The sequence below is a fragment of the Littorina saxatilis genome, linkage group LG1, assembly GCF_037325665.1.
Source record: "Littorina saxatilis isolate snail1 linkage group LG1, US_GU_Lsax_2.0, whole genome shotgun sequence".
Taxonomy (NCBI): Eukaryota; Metazoa; Mollusca; class Gastropoda; order Littorinimorpha; family Littorinidae; genus Littorina; species Littorina saxatilis.
In genome coordinates this window covers 75,141,794-75,167,043 of record NC_090245.1, presented here as the reverse complement: position 1 = coordinate 75,167,043, position 25,250 = coordinate 75,141,794, and the positions used below count along the sequence as shown (strand labels likewise).

General features: G+C 43.8%; 1 protein-coding gene across 1 annotated transcript; it reads right to left on the bottom strand.

Annotated features, from left to right (window-relative positions):
- Positions 1–153: 153 nt before the first annotated feature.
- Positions 154–22,992, bottom strand: LOC138979185 (transmembrane 6 superfamily member 1-like). The gene is made up of 8 exons (XM_070351982.1): positions 22,685–22,992; positions 20,873–21,074; positions 10,977–11,059; positions 9,820–9,935; positions 8,230–8,316; positions 6,801–6,893; positions 6,002–6,121; positions 154–3,766 (listed from the first exon to the last, which is right to left on the bottom strand). Exons 1-8 carry the CDS (start codon positions 22,887–22,889, stop codon positions 3,512–3,514), a joined length of 1,161 nt encoding a protein of 386 aa, XP_070208083.1. The 5' UTR covers positions 22,890–22,992; the 3' UTR covers positions 154–3,511.
- Between the last annotated feature and the right edge of the window lie 2,258 nt (positions 22,993–25,250).

Below are 25,250 nucleotides of genomic sequence, written 5' to 3'. Positions count from 1 at the left end.
TAGAGAGCATGTGTGTGTGTGTGTGTGTGCACGAGAAATAGAAAGTGTGGTGTGTGTATGCCAGAGAGTGTGGTTTGCATGACATAGACGGTGACTGTGCGTGTCTCTCTATCTTGCACTCCCTTCATTCAAACTTGAAAACGGCACACTTCATACTATTTGTTGTTTTTATATAAAAAGTAAAGTTTCACAGAAAAAAAGAGTATTCATGAACAGCAAAAAAAGATGCACACAGGATAAAAGATGTAGCAAAACTATCGTGTAAATGTCAAGCAGAAATGAAATGTAGATAATTATTCAGAATCTATGATTTAACTGTGTGTAAAATGTCCATTACCAGCTGGTTTAAAATAAGTACAAGTCGTGTATTACATCCACAAAATGATAAATGGTTCACAATAACCTAAACTCGAGGTTTGTGAACAAACAAGAAACTATGCTCCCAGAAATGAAAATGAAATGATTTTTTCATGATAAAAATCAGTGGAAATGAGTAAATAAAAGACATCAATAAATGAGATGTACAAAGCACGTACAAGGGAGTAAAGCCGAAGCATTATAAAAGTACATTACTATGGTTCACAACATACAGTCGTCACCCACAAATTTGAATACAAATATGAAATTCAATTTCATAACAAATGAAAAGGCAAGAAGGGAAGCAGATACATAACGGAAATTCTTAATAAATTACTACGTATCTGATAATTTTCTTGTAGAATTCAATGAGCTTAGTTCTGATATTTAAACTACAGCCAAAAAAATGTATCTAGGAAATAATTTACATCATCTGGACAATTCATTACTAATATATGCATATTACTTCTCAAATGATAATTTACCAGAACTCTTATAATCTACAGTATCCGTCTTCAAACAACCACCTTCAAAAATGTATTGACAGCAAGGGACAACATTCTTCGTTTGTTTCAAAGATAAAAAGACCAATTTTTAATTTCCTTAAAACTGATCCACTAAAAATGACCCATCTATATCATTTATACAAATTCTCCATCAGATTTGAAGAAAAGTACATGTACACTGTACCTACTTTTTTGTTTAATGCTGTGGTGGAATCTAAACATTTTAATGTATTTGTGCATATATAATCGTGCAACACAAACACATTCTAAACTACTCCAACACCGCAAACAAAAAGGAAGTTACGCAAAATGATGACATAAATAATGAACAGATAACTATGGCAACAGTTCTCAGTTTTCTTTGAAATTTACAATTGGAAAGAAACACCTGAGCAGCTAACATGGATTACGTAATATACATGACAGCGCAAGCAAGTCTGTTCTACAAACAAGCAACCAAGGTAAATACATTATGACAAATGTAAACAGTTCATTTAATACAATCTACAACTACTATTCTGATACCTATAGTAGATTATAACATTTAATCTTTGTCTCACTCATGCAGAAGAAAATGGTAACTGGTTCCTGCAAGAGTCAAAATCATGAGAATGGCATCTCTTTGGTAGACAACTCCATTAACAAACTAGAGCTTTTAAAGGTACTGAACTTGTCAAATCCAGGTGCACGGAGCCCCTGGGGCTTTTAGTCATACCTTAGGCAGCTATCCGTTAGAAGAACTACTAAGTTTCATTGACTTGCACCCAAAGAGTCAAGAACTGCGATTTTTTTACGAATTAATTTCGTACTCGGACCCGGCTGGTCTTGACCTATTTTTGTATCTAAATTTAGATCAGGTAGATCACCACATCATGCACAAAAAGACAGTCACTTGCAAACTATGTCAGACATCATCATGAGTTTGTGTAAAACAAAATGGAGGCCGGAATCACTCAGTTGAATCGAACTCCGACCCAAACACCACGTAATAACTAGGTTAATTTATGCACTCGCGTGAACAAGAAACTGTCGAGCTTCACAGATGTCGTCGTTGGGTAGTTCTGGGTTTGTTTTACTACCATAGGAGGATTTTTGAACTGTAAATGCACTCAGCCGCAACAAAAACGCAAAACGAAGGCTGTGAGCTGCACTGTGCCTTTAACATTTTCTGGAAATATCTACACTAGGTGGTTTGGATGATACCCATGAAAAGTGGGGAAACAAAACAAAACAGTTGCTAAACAGTTGAGTAAGAACAAAATTTCAGCTTTCAAGCATTCCCAAAATAAGTACTATATTCAGCATGCAGCAAATAAACAGTACTCCAATATGAACTCACTGAGATGAAAAAAAACACCCCTATAACAAAGGTAATCATAGCAAACAAACATCAGCACACAAGTTCTAAAAATTAAACGCAAATGACAGACAGGGAATAAAACAATGAAAGATTAGAACGTGATCCGCAGATCCATGCCAACATGCAATAATACACACCAAATGCACATCTGATATAAGTTTGTGATGAATTGATCTTGGCAGTCAAATATAAAATTCATCAATGAAATGGGTTTTTTTTAAATCCAAAACAAATCTATTGTGTAATGGTTCACAGATGTAAATAGATCCCCTAAGTTAACATCTGATTCAAAGAATTGAGCTGAACAATTGGTGAGCTGTGTCAGGCTTTCAAAGGACAACAAAGTAAAATATCAATCTTTTTTAAATTGAACAATGATGTTGAATTAAACTCTGTTAATCACATTCATTTATGTGCCAGAAAGGTTTTGTAAATCCCGAGTTCTATATTTTCGCTTCCCCTGCACCCTGTTTACTTTGGCACAAATGAACGGGATATATCATATATCTGAAATGGTCGGTACACTCAATATTCCTTTATAAGGATAAGATGACTGCAGGTCTCAATTAGGGACATAGCTTTGCAAAAGATCAGCTTGACAATGAAGGTCTTACCAAGTCAGACATGAAATCAATCAAACTTGGAGCATAAAGAGCCTGAAAGTATGCCCTCCCCTCTCCCCTGCCCAAAATTCTTACATGCAAAATCACGCAATCTGGGAATCTCAAAAATGATCTCCAGAACTCTAAAAAAAATGGAAATCTTATGCCTGGAAATTACACCTGTAACCTGAAATGGCTAACTTTATCTTGAACTTTTGCCAATGAAATTCAATAGGCAGTATACTTTCAAGAAGCAAAACTACACTCCATTTTTTGTTTAAAAGGTTATCACCAGCTCATGACTTTGACATGAACTCTCCTTGGTTCGAGATTAAGCATTTACTGCTTAATCTGCTTCCATGTTGAACAGTCAATGTTAGGTTTGATCACTACAGATTTTAATTTAAACTCAAGATCATTATCATCATCATAAACAGTCTAAAAACCACAAATTACTTTAAACTCAATCAGTGAAATGTAATGAATTTGAATCTCAATATCAGTCCTGATAAAAATATCAATCAGTATAAAATAAAAAAAGAAGTCATGCTGCTGCCTTACATCATACCCTCAATGAGATGACTTTTAACACAGACGGACCAAGAAAACATGGTCAGCTTAATAGAACATAAGTTTCCAAATTGTGCACACAACTCAAAAAAACACTTTCAGTTCACAACGAATAGCTACTCTCGCTTGCTAGTGTTAGTGCGGAAGGACTGACGAGTGGTGGGCTGAGAGACAGGACGTGCGACGTCCACCGTGTAGGTACGTCCGTAGTTGTCCGGGTCCTTGAAGCAACGCAAGGCAAACAGGTGCGGCACGATAAGCAGGAGGAGGTTAACGCCCCAGAACACCGCCGCTGGAACGCCCGTCTTGGGGGCACGGAAGTTCTTGGGCGTCTTGGGGTGGATTGCACTCGCCAGGTACACGAACTGAGACTGTGGAAAATCAAAAAACAAGATATGTGTTTAAAGACACCACTATAAGCCACAGGCTCGTTGTTTTCATATTTATAAATGTATGTAAATTTTATGTACAAGTAAATGGAAATAAAAATGTTGTTTAAACCAAAAGACAGGACAGGTTTATTTATGAAACGTTTTAATTCTTTTAAAAATACAACATTCTCATGTTTATTGACCAACTGGTCTTTGTTTTGGATGAACATACATGTACAAATAATAACTTGAAATTGAAATGCTTTTGTGACTGTGGAGAAAATGGAAAAAAAAATGTTGCAGAATTTGTATGACAGTATGTCTGCTGAACAAGAAAGAAATAATTGTTTTGCATAAGCTGGTTTCTTAGAAGCTGCACTAAAGTGACCAAACAAAAGCATTAATGGCATTTTACTGCAAAGTAACATTTCTTGCTGCATTGAATGCCTGATAAGTTAAATTTATACTGTTCAAAAAAAGAAACGCATAGCTTGTAATATTTGGTTAATTTAGTTATATGGCTACAAGGATATCCACCAAACTGCAGAAAATGTTTATCTGGTCGTCGACCTTTCGTCCATTGCCACAAGTGAGCTCTGCACGTGACGCATGCGTTATCAGTGGCTACAATGTCAAAATTGCTCATTTGGCATGACCACTCGTCATGCTTCAGTGTAATCTCGTGAAACTCGGGGAATATTGAGCTCTCACCATGTCTTCCAAAACCCATAAAAGCGGATTGTTCGCCACAAAGAAATCAGACGACAATTCAGCGACGAAAGATGGCCCGATTGAGCAGAGAAGACCGCCAAATTGCATTGGGTCGTTTACAAGCAGGCCAAAGTCAAAGTGCAATCGCCAGGCACTTCCACGTGTCCCAGAGCACCATCAGTAGACTGTGGGTCAGGTTTCAAGCCACTGGCTCCGTTGCTGACTTGCCACGAGCGGGAAGACCAAGGGCGACAACTGCTGCTCACGACCGCTTCATACGGCTCCGCCACCTCCGGAATCGTTTCCTGTCGGCCTCATCTTCTGTCCAGGCTCTCCCCGGGCCACACCGATTATCGGACCAGACCGTGCGGAACCGCCTGCATGAAGCTGGTTTGAGAGCTCGCAGACCTCACAGAGGAGCTGTCCTCACCCGCCGCCATCACCAGAACCGAGTGCAGTGGGGCAACCAGCACCTTCGCTTGACCGTCCGGAATCACTGGAGACACGTGTGGTTCAGCGACGAGTCCTACTTCCTGCTCCAGCGACATGATGGTCGGAGGAGGGTCTACCGGAGAGTAAACGAACGTTACGCGCCCAACTGTGTGGATGAGGCACCCGTTCATGGTGGTGGAGGCGTCATGGTGTGGGGGGCGATCAATACCGCTGGAAGGAGCACCCTGGTGCAAGTCCAAGGGCGCATAACTGCCCAGCGATACGTGGAGGAAATTCTGCGCCCACACGCCCACACGCCCTTCCTCTTCTGGCTGACCAGGATGCCATATTCCAGCAGGACAACGCTCGCCCGCACACAGCACGACTCACCACCCAGTTCCTCACCGACCACCATGTCCAGGTGCTTCCCTGGCCATCCATGTCGCCAGACATGAACCCGATAGAACACCTCTGGGATGAATTGGACAGACGTGTGCGCAGGCGAGAAGAAGCGCCGGCAAATCACCGCGATCTATTGCAGGCACTTCAGGAGGAATGGGACACCATCCCACAGCAAGATATCCGGCATCTGATCCAGTCCATGCCCAGAAGGTGCCGGGCAGTTGTTGCTGCTCAAGGCAGTCACACCCCCTACTGACTTGACAGCCTTGGCACCCAATCGTATTGATTGACTGATTGATTTGAAGATGCAAATGAACTGTGTGTGCATTCAACTGTGTCCATACCAAATTTCAAACAAATAATCTAAATATTGGATTTTCTGTTAATTTTTTCGAAAAATAAAACAAATTTGGCAAGTAGCAACTATGCGTTTCTTTTTTTGAACAGTATATTTACTGTAATAAATAGAAATGTTCTTGTTTTCAGTGGCGAGTTGGACACACACACACACACACACACACACACACACACAAAAACGCACACACACAATTTTTTTCATTTACGGAAACACACACACACACACACACACACACACACACACACACACACACACACACACCTGTACTAATATTATTGAGGGCAGAAAACTAACCCTACAAAAATAAAAATCCGGTAAAATTCCTGACTTACCTGAGCGGAGGCACCTGCTTGGATGATTGACCAGTCAGCCATCCATAGCTGACCAGGGTTGAGAAGGCCGTCAATCACACACAGGTAGTACAGGCCAAAGTAGAACATATTCACCAACATCTGAAAGCAGTATTCAAGGCATATTGCATAAAGGCTACAAGTGGCATGCACACTGCTGCTACTGCAACTGCAGTGTAATACTTTTTTTTAAAGCCCTTTTTACATAATTTTAGTGATGTGCTACAGAGCAGTTCAAGTGCTGGTTAGTATGTAGATGGTGAATGTAGTTGTAACTAATCAATACAGTACAAATATATATATATATATATAATTTTCTGTTCTCACTCCCTCATGGATGACAGACTTCATAACTTTCTACTCCAGTTTTACAATTTACCGATTACAGAATATTCACTGCTGTTTGACATCCATCACCTCCCCTGGCAGGGTACAGGGGCAGAGCCCCGTTGTGGGGACCAGGGGTGCAAAGCCCTCCCGGAAGGAAAACAAATTTTAGCATTTTAGACCAATATTTTGATAGTTCTCGTGTAAGCAAATAATGGATAGAGAGACAATAGTATACATATAATTTAATTTACTTTTTTTTTGCTGCGGACAATTTTTTATTTTTGCTGAAACGTAATTTCCTTTTCGCGGAAATCCGTGATTTCGCGGACAATTCCCATGCCTGATACCTGAAAAGAAGTGAGATAAGACATTCAGCCAGTCCTTCACTCTACCCCTGAAAAATAATCAGATCAGAATAGACAGATCAGAGATCAGCTTATCCAACTCTTACCTGAACTTTAGGGAAGCCTACTGGATCTGACAGGTAAGGCTCATAGGTTATCACATAATCCCTCAGGTATGGAATTTCGGCTCCTATAGCATTCTGGAATCATACAAAACCACATGAAATTCAGCAACTATTTATGAGCAGTCCACAAAGGCAAATCAGACTCTCACAAATATCTATGACGACAGTTAACTATCTTTAACTTCACACTGTTGGTATGTTGTAATACATGTACCTCAAAAAGAATCAAGTCTCTGTTAAGAAGGGAAAGAACTGTTATCCCGTGTCCAACTACCAGTGCAAATACAGTGGAACCCCCTTTTTAAGACCCCCTTTTTACATTTAGTCAAGTTTTGACTAAATGTTTTAACGTAGAGGGGGGAATCGAGACGAGGGTGTGGTGTATGTGTGTGTGTGTGTGTGCGTGTGTGTGTGTGTGTAGAGCGATTGAGAGTAAACTACTGGACCGATCTTTATGAAATTTGACATGAGAGTTCCTGGGTATGACATCCCCGGACGTTTTTTTCATTTTTTCGATAAATGTCTTTGATGACATCATATCCGGCTTTTTGTAAAAGTTGAGGCAGCACTGTCACACCCTCATTTTTCAATCAAATTGATTGAAATTTTGGCCAAGCAATCTTCGACGAAGGCCGGACTTCGGTATTGCATTTCAGCTTGGTGGCTTAAAAATTAATTAATGACTTTGGTCATTAAAAATCGGAAAATTGTAATTAAAATTATTTTTTTATAAAACGATCCAAATTTACGTTCATCTTATTCTTCATCATTTTCTGATTCCAAAAACATATAAATATGTTATATTCGGATTAAAAACAAGCTCTGAAAATTAAAAATATAAAAATTATTATCAAAATCAAATTTCCGAAATCGATTTAAAAACACTTTCATCTTATTCCTTGTCGGTTCCTGATTCCAAAAACATATAGATATGATATGTTTGGATTAAAAACACGCTCAGAAAGTTCAAACGAAGAGAGGTACAGAAAAGCGTGCTATCCTTCTCAGCACAACTACTACCCCGCTCTTCTTGTCAATTTCACTGCCTTTGTCACGAGCGGTGGACTGACGATGCTACGAGTATACGGTCTTGCTGAAAAATTGCATTGCGTTCAGTTTCATTCTGTGAGTTCGACAGCTTGACTAAATGTTGTATTTTCGCCTTACGCGACTTGTTAAGACCTTCTCAGACTTTCTGTTCATAACTTCTGTAAAATCTAAATGTACCCCCATTGTAAGACACCCTCCTTTTTAAGATCTGATTTTCTCCGATTTGTGGAAGTCTTAAAAGGAGGGTTCCACTGTACTACACACACAAATCAGACATCTAGAACTATTCAGAAGAACAACGCTAGAAATTAATAACATGAGAGCCAAAGGCCAACCAAAATAACTAACGACTGCAACTCACCAGTCCTCTGGCAACACCCAAGACAAGAGCACAAGCGAAGAAGACGAGGAAGAGGAGGTCCAGCGGACGTCGGGTGATGGGTGGAACCTGGGATAAAAAGTCATCATGCATTATTCATATTTCAAATAGCAACCAGTTTCAGGTGTTCAAAGGAGAAATATGCACGGTATACTTATTTTGAAGGTGAGAATTAACCATGTTCACTGCTCGCAAAAATATATGTATACCAAGCATTCTCAATATTTACCTGAATTGACAACTTACTATGTGCCCTGGATGAATGAAAGAATGCACCACACATCCACAAATTGTTTATTTGATTGTTGTTGTTATTTGTTGTATATTGAACCGTTTGTTGCCCATTAAACCAAGTAATCCAAGACATCAGCTGACGTCCTACAGGCAGTAAAAGAGTTGATAATGAGCGTTTTCACCAAACAAAATCTGTTTATTAATTTTTGGTATGCATACTGTGCTGAACTATCATTAACAATAAAAGTCTATTTAAATTTAACAAGCACCAACAATTTTAAAACTATGCAGAATGTACAAACACTAAAAACTGCAGAGTTTAATGGAAGAGAGTATGTTGTGTGTGTGTGATATGCAATGGCTGAATGGCCAGCAAGTGTGTCACAAAAGTAAATCTAAAGACAAAAAACTGCAGGCAAAGAGGTGTAAACGCCACCCTCCCAAAGGATACAAACTTATCCCAAACTCACACGGCGGTAGGAGGGAGCCTTGTTAAACACCCCCCTCCCCAAGAATTAGAACCTATCTCAAACTCACACGGCGGTAGGAGCGAGCCTTGTTAAACACCCCCCTCCCCAAGGATTAGAACCTATCCCAAACTCACACGGCGGTAGGAGCGAGCCTTGCTAAACGCCCCCCTCGCCAAGGATTAGAACCTATCCCAAACTCACACGGCAGTAGGAGCGAGCCTTGTTAAACACCCCCCTCCCCAAGGATTAGAACCTATCCCAAACTCACACGGCAGTAGGAGCGAGCCTTGTTAAACGTCCCCCTCCCCAAGGTTTAGAACCTATCCCAAACTCACACGGCAGTAAGCGAGCCTTGTTAAACACCCCCCTCCCCAAGGATTAGAACCTATCCCAAACTCACACGGCGGTAGGAGCGAGCCTTGTTATCCGCCCCCCTCCCCAAGGATTAGAACCTATCCCAAACTCACACGGCGGTAGGAGCGAGCCTTGTTATCCGCCCCCCTCCCCAAGGATTAGAACCTATCCCAAACTCACACGGCGGTAGGAGCGAGCCTTGTTATCCGCCCCCCTCCCCAAGGATTAGAACCTATCCCAAACTCACACGGCGGTAGGAGCGAGCCTTGTTATCCGCCCCCCTCCCCAAAGATTAGAACCTATCCCAAACTCACACAGCGGTAGGAGCGAGCCTTGTTAAACGCCCCCCTCCCCAAGGATTAGAACCTATCCCAAACTCACACGCAGTAGGAGCGAGCCTTGTTAAACGTCCCCCTCCCCAAGGATTAGAACCTATCCCAAACTCACACGGCGGTAGGAGCGAGCCTTGTTAAACGTCCCCCTCCCCAAGGATTAGAACCTATCCCAAACTCACACGGCGGTAGGAGCGAGCCTGGAGAGGGCGTTCTCTGAGGAACCTGAATCCAGCGATCAGTGGAAAGATGACGTACGGCACATTCAGTAGAATGGACCATTTGACATCAGACCTACCTGCAAATTTATATCATCATGCAATTAATTACATTCAAATTGCTTAAATGACACAAAGATAACTCCCTGTCTCATGTTGTAACCTTTTTTTTTTTATTAATGTTAAATTGTTCACACAGTTGTTTCTATCCCCGTTTATTTTGAATTTAAAATTTATAACCATTCATACTTTAACTTAAGCTGAACCACTTGCAATTTCACAATCATAGTTTCAAGAACCTGAATACATAAATTATAATGGAAAATTAATCGCAAGAAGAGGTGTGGACAAAACTAAAAGCTTATGGTTGCAGAATGACATATCTATGAGTAAGTAAAGTAAAGTGAAACCCCCATTTTTAAGACTCACTCCCTTTTAAGACCTTGCTTTTTCAGAATTTCTGTCCATAGCCTCTGTAAAATGACCTCCATTTTCAGAATTCCTTCATTTAAAGTCCTGATTTTCTCAGATTGTTGGAGGTCTTCTTCTTCTTCTTCTTCTTCTTCGTTCATGGGCTTAGACTCCCACGTTCACTCATGTTTTTAGCACAAGTGGATTTTTACTCGTATGACCGTTTTTACTCGTATGACCGTGTACACTACATTGGGGTGTGCACGTTAAAGATCCCACGATTGACAAAAGGGTCTTTCCTGGCAAAATTGTATAGGCATAGATAAAAAATGTCCACCAAAATACCCGTGTGACTTGGAATAATAGGCCGTGAAAAGTAGGATATGCGCCGAAATGGCTGCGATCTGCTGGCCGATGTGAATGCGTGATGTATTGTGTAAAAAAAATTCCATCTCACACGGCATAAATAAATCCCTGCGCCTTGAATATGTGCGCTATATCGATTGCATAAAATAAAAAAATAAAAAATATAAATAAATCCCTGCGCCTAGAACTGTACCCACGGAATACGCGCGATATAAGCCTCATATTGATTGATTGATTGATTGATTTACCCCGCCATTCAGGCAGCCATACGCCGATTTCGGGGGAGTTGGAGGTCTTAAAAGGGAGGTTGCAGTGAGGGTATGCTCAACACAGCAGACACTTACCAAGCACGGCTCCACCAAGCAAGACCAGCAAACAGTTGACCATGGATCCCACCCAGTACAAGCCAACCTCACGGTAACTCTCCCTGAAAAGGTACGACCACCACATTTCACAATCACAGTGCTCCTTTTTACATTTAGTCAAGTTTTGACTAAATGTTTTAACATAGAAGGGGAATCGAGATGAGGGTCATGGTGTATGTGTGTGTGTGTGTGTGAGTGTGTGTGTGTGTGTGTGTGTCACTGTGTGTGTGTGTGTGTGTGTGTGTGTCACTGTGTGTGTGTGTGTGTGTGTGTGTGTGTGTGTGTGTGTGTGTGTGTGTGTCTGTCTGTCTGTGCATGTGTGTGTGTAGAGCGATTCAGAGTAAACTACTGGACCGATCTTTATGAAATTTTACATGAGAGTTCCTGGGTATGATATCCCCAGACGTTTTTTTCTTTTTTTCAATAAATGTCTTTTATGACGTCATATCCGACTTTTTGTAAAAGTTGAGGCGACACTGTCACACCTTCATTATATTTAGTCAAGTTTTGACTAAATATTTTAACATCGAGGGGGAATCGAAACGAGGGTCGTGGTGTATGTGCGTGTGTGTGTGTGTGTGTGTGTGTGTCTGTGTGTGTGTGTGTGTAGAGCGATTCAGACTAAACTACTGGACCGATCTTTATGAAATTTGACATGAGAGTTCCTGGGTATGAAATCCCCGAACGTTTTTTTCATTTTTTTGATAAATGTCTTTGATGACGTCATATCCGGCTTTTCGTGAAAGTTGAGGCGGCACTGTCACGCCCTCATTTTTCAACCAAATTGGTTCAAATTTTGGTCAAGTAATCTTCGACGAAGCCCGGGGTTCGGTATTGCATTTCAGCTTGGTGGCTTAAAAATTAATTAATGACTTTGGTCATTAAAAATCGGAAAATTGTAAAAAAAAATAAAAATTTATAAAACGATCCAAATTTACGTTTATCTTATTCTCCATCATTTGCTGATTCCAAAAACATATAAATATGTTATATTCGGATTAAAAACAAGCTCTGAAAATTAAATATATAAAAATTATTATTAAAATTAAATTGTCCAAATCAATTTAAAAACACTTTCATCTTATTCCTTGTCGGTTCCTGATTCCAAAAACATATAGATATGATATGTTTGGATTAAAAACACGCTCAGAAAGTTAAAACAAAGAGAGGTACAGAAAAGCGTGCTATCCTTCTTAGCGCAACTACTACCCCGCTCTTCTTGTCAATTTCACTGCCTTTGCCATGAGCGGTGGACTGACGATGCTACGAGTATACGGTCTTGCTGAAAAATGGCATTGCGTTCAGTTTCATTCTGTGAGTTCGACAGCTACTTGACTAAATATTGTATTTTCGCCTTACCCGACTTGTTTTTCAATCAAATTGATGGAAATTTTGGCCAAGCAATCTTTGACAAAGGCCGGACTTCGGTATTGCATTTCAGCATGGAGGCTTAAAAATTAATTGATGACTTTGGTCATTAAAAATCTGAAAATTGTAATTAAAATTATTTTTTTATAAAACGATCCAAAATTACTTTTATTTTATTCTTTATCATGTTCTGATTCCAAAACCATATAACACATTGTGCTTGGTAAATCTAAATTAATATGTTATTTGTAAATTCTCGCCTTTGTCTATCGAGCGTTGGATTAATTAACCTGTTATGTATTGTCCCGCTGAAAATGTATTATATAACAGAATTATGGGAACAACAACAACAACACACACACACACACACGCACACACACACACACACGCACACACACACGCACATACACGCAGACATTAGTTAAATTGTTGTTGAATTAAAAAGTAATCTAATGGAAATGTAACCTGTAATGTAAAAGAAAACAAAATTAAAATTTCATTAAAAAAAAAAGACCAATGAAGAAGGATATGCTCACCGCCGAAAAAGAAAAATAAAAAAAGACGAAAGAGGCAAAAAAGATGGGTTGAAGCAGCCTTGCATGCAACTGAGGTCGAAAAAAAAAATAAAAAGAGAAAAAAAAAAAAAAAAAATAATAAAAAAAAATAAATAAATATGTTATATATTTGGATTAAAAACAAGCTCTAAAAATCGAAAATTTTATTGTAAATTTTCAAATTTTATTGTAAATTTTCATTTAATAAATATACCTACCCGAATCACATGTAGCAGTTGACTCAGTCTAAAGTGCTAGGTCTGAAAAGGCTACCCGTCTAAGGGGAGCAACCCCAACTAAAAAAGTGTAAACGTAGCTATGGTAATGACGACGCACCCAGGGAGTTACCTCCCCTCCTGCGTACTACGTCACTACTGCTACTGACCACGTGACCCCTATCATTCGACTCGAAGAATAAAATCTCCAAATCATAAGCGGGGTAGGTGGGAGGGACTACGATATGTGATTCGGGTAGGTATATTTATTAAATGAAAATTTACAATAAAATTTTCGATTAAATTACATATTCCTACTCCGAATCACATGTAGCAGATTGAAACAACAAGGCGGTGGGAAAGAAAAAGTTCAAACTCACTCTCAATTCCTTGTCAAGAGCTGACCCCCTGCCACCATGGCAGGCAAAGCTCTAGATCCATCCTGGCGAAGAGCCGAGATGTCACGCAGGTAAAAATTCATGAAGACATCCTCGGAACGCCAGTATGCGGTGTGTAGCACCTCCTCCAGTCTTCTTGATCGTAACACGGCCAAGGAGGAAGCCCAAGCTCGCGTCTCGTGAGCCCGAGCTGATTCCAGAGGAAGGACAGGCTGTGTCCCCCCTTCATTGCGGCGGCTCCACTCGTAAGCATGCTTAATGAGCGCCGACACCCACCAGGCCAGAGTCGTCTTAGTAATATCCTTATGTCTCTCCGTATTGAGAGAAATAAACAAAAGCTTTTGAGCTGCGGATCTAAGAGACTGAGCACGGGCAAGGTAGATGTGAAGGGCTCTAACAGGGCAATTTACTAAGTCTGGATCATTCGGAGCCAGAATAGTGGACAACGGCCTGACATGAACCAAAGGAGAAGCTCGCTCGGGAGCCTGGTTTTTCGCAAGAAACTCAGGTCGAAACCGCAAAGTAACGGACCCATCTGATTCAAAGGAAATGTCGTCCGAATTACCGGAAAGAGCGTGGATCTCACTGCCCCTTCGTGCCGATGCTAGCAGCAAAAGGAAAAGGGACTTGCGTGTAAGATTCGCGAAACTGGCATCTCTGAGAGGTTCAAAATCCGCTGAACGCAGAAACTCCATGACCAATAAGAGATCCCACTTAGGAACGGGCGTACGAGACTTGACGTCAGAAAGGGAAGCGCCCTTGATGACTCCAGCGATCACGCCACTAACATCTATAGAGCGACCTATCTGGCGTAGGGTCGCCGAGATGGCCGATCTTCTTACTTTCAACGAGGCAGCAGAAGCTCCCTGAGAGGACATGAAAGCAAGATGGTTCGCCACGTGCATCGTGCGGGGCGCCGTAGCATCCAGCCGATGCTCGTGACACCAGGTAACCCAGGCCCTCCAATGTGACTCATAAACGGACGAGGTAGATGCTCTGTGCGAGCGTCCTACCAGGTCCATGGTCAGATCTGATGCCCCTTTGCGCCTCAGAGAAGACCGCACAACCTCCACGCGTGAAGATTCAGCATCTGAGGCTCTGCGTGGAGGCTGCCGGTGTGAGGCTGTACCAGTTCTCCTCGCGTGAGAGCGAGAGGAATGGGAGGGCCCTGGGCGAGTCTCAGCAGGTCCGGGAACCACGGCTGAGACGGCCAAAGAGGAGCGATCAGCAGGAGGGACGGGCCCTCCTGCTCCGCCTTCCTGAGAACTCGCGTGAGCAACTGGAATGGCGGGAACGCGTAAGCCTCCAGGCCTGACCAGGAAATGTCCATCGCGTTCGTCTCCCACGCCTCGGGATCCGGGAATGGTGAGACGAACACTGGTAGTCTCTTCGAGAACCTGGTGGCGAAAAGGTCCACCTGAGGTTTCTGCACAAGAGACCAGAGACGATCCAGCGCTCCGTGAGTGATGGTCCACTCTGTTTGAAGCACTCTGTCGGAGCGGCTGAGCGCGTCCGCCAGAGTGTTCAAGCTTCCGGGTAGGTACCTGGCCGAAAGCCTGATTTGATGCTCTGAACACCAAATCAGGATCTCGCAGGCCCTGGCCGAAAGCGACGGAGACCGCGACCCTCCCTGCTTGTTGATGTAAGCTGCCACTGTCGTGTTGTCTGTAAACAGACGAACATGCTTGGCCTGAAGGGAGGGCCGGAACTTGTCCAGAGCTAGAGCCACGGCTTCTAGCTCCAGCAAGTTGATGTGCTGCATCCTCTGATCTGCCGACCACAGACCTGACGCAGTCAGCTGGTCTGTGTGAGCCCCCCACCCCACCAAGGACGCGTCCGTGAACAGGTCCAAATCTGGGGCAGGAAGGGCTATCGGCACGCCCCTGCACACCCACTCCGTGTCCAGCCACGGAAGGGTAGCGGATTGGAACCATCCCTGGAGAGGGATGAGGGCATTCCAATCCACCGTGGGAGAGTCCACGAACGGCTTCAGCGCCAGCTGAAAGGGACGTTTGTGGACCCTCCCCAAGGGGACCAGGAGAGCCATGGACTCCATCTGCCCTAAGATGGAGGCCAAAGTCCGCAGGGAGGCCCTCGGGAGAGGCAAAGTGGAGCGTATGCACGCCTGGAGCTTGTCCACCCTCTTCTGAGAGGGCTGAACAGTCCAAGCCACCGTGTCGAAAGACATTCCCAAGTAGGTGAACGTCTGACACGGTGTCAGCTCCGACTTTGATCGGTTGATCGAGAAGCCAAACAAGTTGGCCTCCCGAAGAACCGATTGGGTATCCTGCTCGCACCCCGCCTGACTCTGACTCAGGATGAGCCAATCGTCCAGGTAGGCACGTAGCCGGACACCCCGCGACCTCACCAGCGCGCAGACCTGTCTCACGACCATGGTGAAGACCCAAGGGGCGAGAGACAGGCCAAAAGGAAGGGCGCGAAACTGGTAAACCTGACTTGCCCACCGGAAACGAAGCCATTTCCGGTCGGCTGGATGCATAAGAATATGGAAGTATGCATCCGTCAGGTCGATGGAAGTCGCCCAATCTCCCGGGCGGAGAGAGTCCCTGACCGACGCTGGCGTCTCCATCTTGAACCTTATCTCCCTCAAAAAGGTATTGAGGAACGACAGGTCCAAGACAGGACGCCATGCCCCTGAGGCTTTGGGGACGGCGAAAAGCCGTCCGTAAAACCCAGGGGAACTGTGGTCGAGGACTTTCTCCACTGCGCCCTTCTGCACCAGGGAGCCTATTTCCGCCCGAAGGACGGAAATGGCTTCCTGCGAGGAGGGAGGCCTGAACGCCGGCGGACGCCTGACCAGAGGAGCCTTGCCATCTTTCCAGAGAAGACGGAAGCCCGACCTCACGACCCCCACGATCCATTGACTCTGTATGGACACGAGCCAGTGGGAAAGTGCCCGGGAAGGGCCCCCCGCCATCACCAGAGTGGAGGGCGGGGTGGGGGGGAGATCGGGAGCACTTCATTGGGGGTGAGGCTTGCTTCCAGAGCCGCCTCTCCCCCTGCCGGAAGACGGTCGTCTTCTCGAGCCCCGAGAAGAGGAACGTCCACGACCCTTGTCTGCCGGTTTGGGAGGGCCAGCAACCTTAGCCTGCTTCGGCTGAGAAGGCTGAGACTGCTTGGACTGCTTAAGGCTGTGCAGGGAAAAGTCAGAGAACTGCTGGTCCCTGTTAGCCTGAATTTCCTGTCTTCGGGCATCAAAAACGAGATGCCCAAAGAGGGAACCCTCCAAGACCGGTGAGGCACGCAAAGTGTCCTTGGTCGCCTGATCCGAAAACTGAGAGTGTGACAGGAAGAGATCCCGACGACACATAACAGAGTGCGCATAGTGCACAGCAGAAAGTCTCATCTGTTCTTCATTGACCCTCGCAAGAGCGGCCAACAAAGTGGAGACGTCATCCGCATCCTGATCCTCGCTGAGAGAGAACGGATTCAGCGAATCAGTGAGGGCACGAGAGAGGGCCCGAATGAGAGTCTCAGCAATGGAGGCAAGCTCCAGCTGCTGACGCCCTGCCTCTTCGGAAGCAATCAGCGTGTTCTCAGAAAAGAGCACGCCGTCATCCTTCTTGATAGGCTTGGCCAACAAGGCCAGCATCTCCGGAGGAACTGTCAAAGATGAACGCGGGAGAGCGAACGCATCCAACAAGTTCCTAGGAGACTTCTGCAAGACCAACCGCCTGTGAGACGACAGAGCGAATGCAGAAGCCTGAGAAGGCGAAGCCATCCACTGCTGAGCCAGCTCCGGAACTGAGCCGTGAGGCACGAGCAGCGGAACCGGAAGTGAAGGAATTCCGCTTCCGGAAGGAGATGGCTTGGCCAAAACCTGGGAAAGCTGAAAAGCTATGGATGGAGACTCCAAAAACCGGAAGTATGAGTCATCCTCCTTCCCAGAGCGAAAATCAGCCATCGCGGACGGTGCCGTCGAAGCGGCAGCCGAAGAGACCGAAGCCCCTTCCGCGAAATATCTCGAAGTGACCTCAGCAGCGGCCTCAAGAGCCACTTTGAGTCTCTCCGGATAACCAACACGTGCAGCCTCGCTGGCGACGGACTGAATATCCGAAACATCCGGCGAAGGACCGAAGTCCACGTTGCTGGTAGAAGGGCGGTGAACACCGTAACCGGAAACCGGAAACCCGTCCACTCCAATACCATCCGAACTCATGCCCTGACTAGGGAAAGAGTAAGAGGACGGCATGCCCACAGCCGCCGGAACCGGAACCGCAGTCGAAGCAACAACCGAAGACGGAAGCGCTGACTGCCCCGGCCAGGGCTGAGACACCTGCCCAAAGGGCTGGTGATGCCCCCCCGCGACCGCCATCCCAGAGGAAGCGGAAGCGGAAGAAGCAGCAGATCCGGTCTGAGCCGGAAAAGTATCAGACGCGACCGCGAAAAGCGGAAGCGCAGACACTGTGGACGGCGGCCGGAAGGCCGAATGCCCAGAGGGCCACGTCCGGTCAACCCCGGAAACGACCCCAGCGGGTGCGTACATCGGGGGACCTATGCTTCCGGCGAGTGCCGGAAGCGCAGCAGACGGAACCGGCTGGTCGACTCCGGAAACGACCCCAGCGGGTGCGTACGTCGGAGGACCTACGCTTCCGGCGAGTGCCGGAAGCGTCGAAGCCTGAACCAAATGCCGCCATTGCTCATCGACACGATGGTCTTCCGTGAAGCCAAAGTGAGAACGAACAGGGGTTTGCGGGTCGTGAACCCGCCGAAAAGGGCTGCTTCCCAGCAGGGAGCGTCCAGCGGCCTCACGAGGACCTACGGACCAGCCCAACTTACTTGCGTCGCCAACCACAGCGGTAGAAGGCACAGAAGCAACCGCCTCGGTCAAGGACAGCGTCACAGCCGGAAGCGGAAAGGAAGCCATCGACGGGACAACGGAAGTCGAAGGCTGAGAACGCACCATCTCCTCTCTCACCAACGTACGAAGCTCGGGAACCAGCGAAGAAAGCAACGATGAAACCAGCGACGTCGAATCTGCAAGCGGCAGAGAAGACGAGCGAGAAACAACGGTACGCGTAGGTTGATTAGACTGCCCCACAACCGGCTGGTCATTCGGGGCAGAAATAGGGACCGTCATAACAGCATTGTTAGCCGCGTCGGAAACAACAACCAAAATAGGCTTAGGGACAGAAGTGGAAGACTTGGGTTTAATTTTCCCTTTCACATCAGCCTTGCCGCGCTCGCGCTTTTTGTCTCCGTCAGACATGCTGACAACAAAATGGCGACAAAAAATTCCAAAATGGCTACCACAAAATACGTGACCAACACGTGGCCGAAAATTTCAAGTAGCAACTGAAAAATTACGTTCGATACAAGTAAAGGAACGAGCTCACCAACTACCAGTGCAGCGGGTGAAGAGACGGGTGTGGGTGCCGGTGGGTGTCTAAGCAAACACCAAACAGCGAACTTCCACTAGAGCCAAAAAATTCACGACCTGCTCCCTAGAAAGCTGAAGTGTCGAATGATAGGGGTCACGTGGTCAGTAGCAGTAGTGACGTAGTACGCAGGAGGGGAGGTAACTCCCTGGGTGCGTCGTCATTACCATAGCTACGTTTACACTTTTTTAGTTGGGGTTGCTCCCCTTAGACGGGTAGCCTTTTCAGACCTAGCACTTTAGACTGAGTCAACTGCTACATGTGATTCGGAGTAGGAATATGTAATTTAATTAAAAATATAAAAATTATGATAAAAAGTAAATTTCCGAAATCGTTTTAAAAACAATTTCATCTTATTCCTTGTCAGTTCCTGATTCCAAAAACATAGAGATATGATATGTTTGGATTAAAAACACGCTCATAAAGTTAAAACGAAGAGAGGTACAGTAAAGCGTGCTATGCTACCGCAGCGTTAAACAGGCTCATCACTTTCACTGCCTTTTGCACTAGCGGCAGACTACGATCATTGTGAAAAAATGCAGTAAGTTCAGTTTCATTCTGTGAGTTCCACAGCTTGACTAAATGTAGTAATTTCGCCTTACGCAACTTGTATTAGTGTTGATCTTGGAAAAGTGATGCATCCCGTCAAGTACAAGATCACCTCCCTCCCTCCCTTTCTTTGGTATTTAACGTCGTTTTCAACCGTTCAAGGTTATACCGCGACGGGGAAAAGGGGGGGAGGGGGGGGATGGGATAGAGCCACTTGTTAATAAACTTAATTGTTTCTTGTTCACAAAAGCACCAATCAAAAAATTGCTCCAGGGGCCTGCAACGTAGTACAATATATGACCCTACTGGGAGAATGCAAGTTTCCAGTACAAAGGACCCAACATCTCTTACATACTGCTTGACCAAAATCCTTACAAACATTGACCATATTCTATACAAGAAACACTTAACAAGGGTAAAAGGAGAAACAGAATCCGTTAGTCGCCTCCTACGCCATGCTGGGGAGCATCGGGTAAATTCTTCCCCCTAACCCGCGGGGGGAATTACCTCACTGTAACTCTTCCTGCAAAGGTAGGACTACTGTATCAAGTTACACCCCTGGTGTTACTGTTAACCAAAAATGTCTGTATTTTTTCAGTTATTATTTGAAAATACATATAAAACCTTTCCATAGCGACCACCTGTCTATAATGACCAATTTTGGCAGGTCCCTTGGGTGGTGCTATAGACAGGTTTGAGTGTACCAGAAAAGAAATCATCAGTCTACTGCACTTGTTGAGATTGCATCTGTTCGAACATCTTACAAAAGTTTTCCTTGCCAGATCAAAAGTTATCAACAATTTAGTTTGTAACCGTTACTACGCCCTTTGGTTTGGCTGCTTATTCTGGTGAAATCCTTTTTTGAGGGATCCATTCTATCTACACAATGCAGGGCTGTGATTTGGTGTCAGCAGTTGGCTTATTTCAAATCGCCGAAAACATTGGTGAGGCAAATGATTTATCCGTACTGTACATGTAATGTTTTGTTTTGTCATAAATTAAGTGTTCCAATAAGTGAATAACCTACCAAGTACCATTATTGTTTTTTTCATTCTGAATTTTGGAAATTTAGCAGTCTATCTGTTTTTTGATTTCAGTGACCAAAGGCCAAGGCCTGAGAATGAGCACAACACTAGATAAGGCCAAAAAAAAAGAGGTCTGTTTACGGTAACATAGGCCAAAAAAATAGGGTCGGTAGGTCGGGATTTTTTTTTCTTTTTTTTTCTTCCAAAAAACCATATTTTTACGTTATTTTGCACAAAAAAATTTTTTTTTCCCCAAATGCCAAAAAAAGTCTAGGGTCGCGCGAAAAAAATAGGGTCGGTCGGGTTACCGTAAACAGACTATTTTTTTTTGGCCTAAGCGCAAGACAAGCAAAGATGTGCAACATACTGCATGGTGAAGAGGGAGATGCCGGAGAGCTGCAGCAGGAGATGAGCCGTGCCGTCCCAGTAGTTGATCATGGTGCCATGGGAACTGTTGAGGTAGGGCTCCCCCTCCACAATATAGAACCCCATGAAGCCTTTGACTAAGCCATCTAGCTCCAGTCCGACGAACAGGTCGATCACTGTGGTCCAGCAGAATGTAGCAAACACTGAAAATGGAGAGAGAAAAAAACAAGGCATGAAAACACACAAAAAGAGGAAAAAAGCGGGCTGTGAATTGTGTGGCGTTGGGGGAGGGGGTGGTTGCGCAGGTGGCAAAGTAATGTCCTGGAGCAATGTCCCCAGCGGGTAACCCTTACTGCCCTAAGTAGATAAATTTCAGTAAAATTAGCATTTCTTAGGGTTTTTTCCAGAACCTTGAATTAAAAAGTGGAAACTCAAAATGTTAAATGCACTGCTGTACTTGAGTTTGCATGAGGGTTCCTGACAAGATAGACATGTATGTAAAAAACTAAAATAGCATTCAAATCCTAGAACTAAAAGGAATACAAAATTTAAAACCTTTTTAATAACGCAGAGATGGGAAGAGAGAACCATGAATTAGTCTGACTCCGAGAAGACTGTGTGGGTCTCGAGTGCTATAGACTTTTTGAAAATATGATTTTTAAAAATGTTATTCTGGAGTTTCAAAATGAGATGTTCGCAATTTGCGACATTCGCACATATTGACATCTCAAGGCGTGAAGTGAACCGAATTAAGCAATATTGGCATGACCCGTTTTCAAAAGGTAGGGAAAGTCAACAATTTGTCAATTACTCTAAGCATTTGGCAACTCAGCGATTTACGGTTTATGCAGTTGTGGACAAATGGGTTAATTCCCTTGCCAAACATTATTCTCTTTCTTTTCCTTTCAGTTTCACCTTTTTTGGGGTTTTACTTTTAGACTTTTTACAAGGAATATTTTAAAAATTGAGAAAGTTTTCATGCATGAACAAATAATTTTTTGAAGGAAAGAATGTGAGGCTGTTCATTGTTCATTTTGTTGTCATAAAAATTAAAATATACAGTGGTACCTGAAATGTCATGACCCTCTAAATAGAGTCTAATAAGAGGACACCTTTCAATAAAGACACCTGCTGTTGTCCCCTGGTCATGCCAGTTGCCACTCTTAATCTTATTTTGCAATTTGTTTTACTACTAGTACTAGTACAATTTAAGAATTAAGAGCTTGATAAGTTACAATGCAATGATTTCAAATTTTCATTGTTTGAATAAGGTTCATGGCCCAGTTGAATGACTGAATTTCTTGATGCAGCTTTGCTTTCTGGAATGGGCAGGTTTGTATGCATAAGTATAGTTTTCCTTCAGATGATTATGATACTGATAGATCACTTGTGAAACAGCAGCAGTGCAAGTCCGCTTTACCCTGCGGGCAACTGCAGTTGGTATATCGATTACCTCCCTTGCCCAGTACTCGAAACCAACACCGCCTGTAGAGACGATCGTGTTGAGATAACAAATCTGTTGTGGGCTGCGGGAACCATTGCACCTGATACTGAGTTGACCGAGTATACGCGCAAGACACAATCCAATCCAATTTCACGTGAGGTGCTTCACGCGGAAGCTATCAATTAAAACCAAAAAAACACTAACGGGCCAAGGAACAAAGTGTTTGCCAAACTTGAAATTAGGTCAAAGACGCTTCCATCACAGTCGAGGAAGCAGGGAATGGTACGGGGACACAAAACAACAACACATAGCATCGTTCAGGTCGTGCTACATCGTTTCCTTTTTAAAACATTTTTGACCTGAACTCACCGTAGATGATGAAGTCGACGTTTCGATATCGACGTCGCAGAATCCAGGCTGGAAGCGCTGCTGCACCAGCTAGACAAAGGGCACCTGCCGCTAACACCAAACGCGAATCTTTCATCAAATTCAGCTTGTTGAGAAAGAAGGACACTGGAAGCGCTGTCAGAGCCGTCGCAATGACGACCGCAAGCACCACACAATCCAAGGCCATGATAATTTACTAGAGCTGCGAAGAAACACCAACAAAAATGACGGCAATGTTTTGAATCTGCCGGCCGCCAAGTGGCTTCATTCAAGGGACGTAACTTCGTGTCGAAGAACGGAATTGTTGATCAAGAAGTTGTCTCCCATGGATTGCATTTTTTTTTTTTTTTAGGAAGACGAACATTTTGTGTGTGTGAGAAAGAGAGAGAGATTTCCTTAAGTCTTACAGTTTAAAGAAATAGGGCAGAAAGAAAAACGGTAATCTTGAACTTTAGCGTGTTAAATTCATAGCTCATAATTCAGAGGCATTTAAGTCTCCAAATTTGTAGAACACGCACTTGTAATCATAACAAGTCATTTTAGATCCCTTTGAAGTTACGGAATGAACTCTGATGAACTGTACGAATGCATTTCATTTACATGGGTCAAAGAAGAAATTATCCGTGTGAGCGAACAAGGGAGACAACTCTTTCGTGTAAATGATGTCCCATGCCCATGGTTGACAACGTATGCCATTTTTGGTGCATTTTCGTCGATTGAACAACCAAATTAATTAATTACGCTTAAATTTGGAGTTCAATCCGTCAATTAATTTCACGACAAATGTTCTTTGGCTTGCTTACATGGACTTGTATCAAAAATAAGTCAAGAATGTCACTGGATTCTGAGCTATGAATTTCACACGCTAAAGTTCAAGATTACCAGAAAAACAAGTTTCGCGAATTAGTTGGCCTGAAAGTAAGTAAAACTAAAAGATCAAGTGCAAACCCGGGATCAGTCATCACCTAGACTAGTAAGACTTAGCTATCCCAAACCAAAAGACTGACATGCTGAGCTAGCATCCACGAAGCATGCAAACCATATCGGCATATGACCCAACTAGAATGAATACCCGCTTCGCCGGGTAGCCGGCTTCGCCGGAAAGAAGTACTTAGAGCCGTACGCCGGCTTCGCCGGGTCCGAACAATGGACCCGCCAAGCTTAGGTCCCTCCCAGATTCGTGGAATGGGAACAGCACGAAAATGATTCAGTGGCCAAAATGCCATTCCTGACCATATCGAGTCCCATCCTTGTCGACGAATGTAACCGTGTTAATCACCTTTGGAGGCGAACTCCACTCAAACAGGACTGAGCAAGTTATGGCTTCTCAAAGGAAGGCCAGTACATAAAATTACGTTAAAATTAATATTAAAAGTCCTACGGTTTTGAGCCATTAAGGACTTGAGTGTTTCACATAAAATTACACAAAAGCCGCCAGACCACATCACAAACAGAACTGAACAATGCACAGGTGTTGCTTACATAGAGACACACACACTCACACACACACACACAAAAACACAGAGAAGCCGTATCTATAGAGAGATAGATGACAGTGTATTTTTCGCGTGGCTATAAATTGATTCGACCTTTGCACTTTTACAGTGAGGATAATTTACGGGTCCAATTTACGTTCTGTACACTGCGTTGACCTTCTAAAAATAGTAACAGTAACAGAACGCCGGGAATATGCGAAGACGCTCAGCGCAGTGGACAGCGCAGTGTAGTAACTTACAACTGAACGGGAAAGCCACACGAAGGAAGGGAGATAAACGCCAAACACTGGAGAAGATAAGGAAGAGTTACTTATAATGGTGAAATGAACACAAAAACAAAAATCTGTTCAGCGCTGCGCGCTGAGAGCACGTGTTGAAATATCTCATCGATGATATTGTGTCCGGGGTGTAGCTGAATACGGTGTCCAAATTTGAAAAAGATCCACCGAGAACTTTGGCGTTGTGATGTGGTGTAGCGGCTATGGTGTGTCGGTATGGGGGCCCGGGTAGCTGAGGTGGAACCAAAATAGCTGAGGTGGAACCAAAATCGGTTCAGCGCTGCGCGCTGAGAGCACGTGTTGAAATATCTCATCGATGAGGTTGTGTCCGGGGTCTCTCTGAATAAGCCCACCAAATTTGAAGCAGATCCATCGAGAACTTTGGGCGTGCATGGCAAATACACAAATACACAAACACACAGATACACAAACACACAGACAGACACAAGTCGTATATATATATAGATATTTGCATGTTCAAATTTTTCCTAATTTTGAGCACATTTCAAAGTACTTAAAATTAATAATATATATATATATTTTTGGATCCAAAAAATTATAAAGAACACAATGCAATATATTTTGAGTCTGTTAAGTGTTATTTCAATTTCAATCAGAACTAAATAATTTGAAATGTAATCCCATAGTCTGGACAGGTCCAAAGATTGTTTGATGAAAATTTAAGTAATTTGATTAAAAATGCGGTTACCACGGTGAGGCCTCAACATTTTTTGAAGGGGGGATATGACTTGTATCAAAGACATTTATAAAAAA

Bases quoted from the DNA above. Each gene is read 5' to 3' on its own strand.
- LOC138979185 (XM_070351982.1), bottom strand. From the start codon at position 22,889: ATGGCCTTGGATTGTGTGGTGCTTGCGGTCGTCATTGCGACGGCTCTG. The intron at 6,894-8,229 runs GTGAGTTGCAGT...GTATGATTCCAG, and splicing joins TGGGTGTTGCCAGAGGACTG to AATGCTATAGGAGCCGAAAT. The intron at 3,767-6,001 runs GTAAGTCAGGAA...GATTTTCCACAG, and splicing joins AAGCAGGTGCCTCCGCTCAG to TCTCAGTTCGTGTACCTGGC.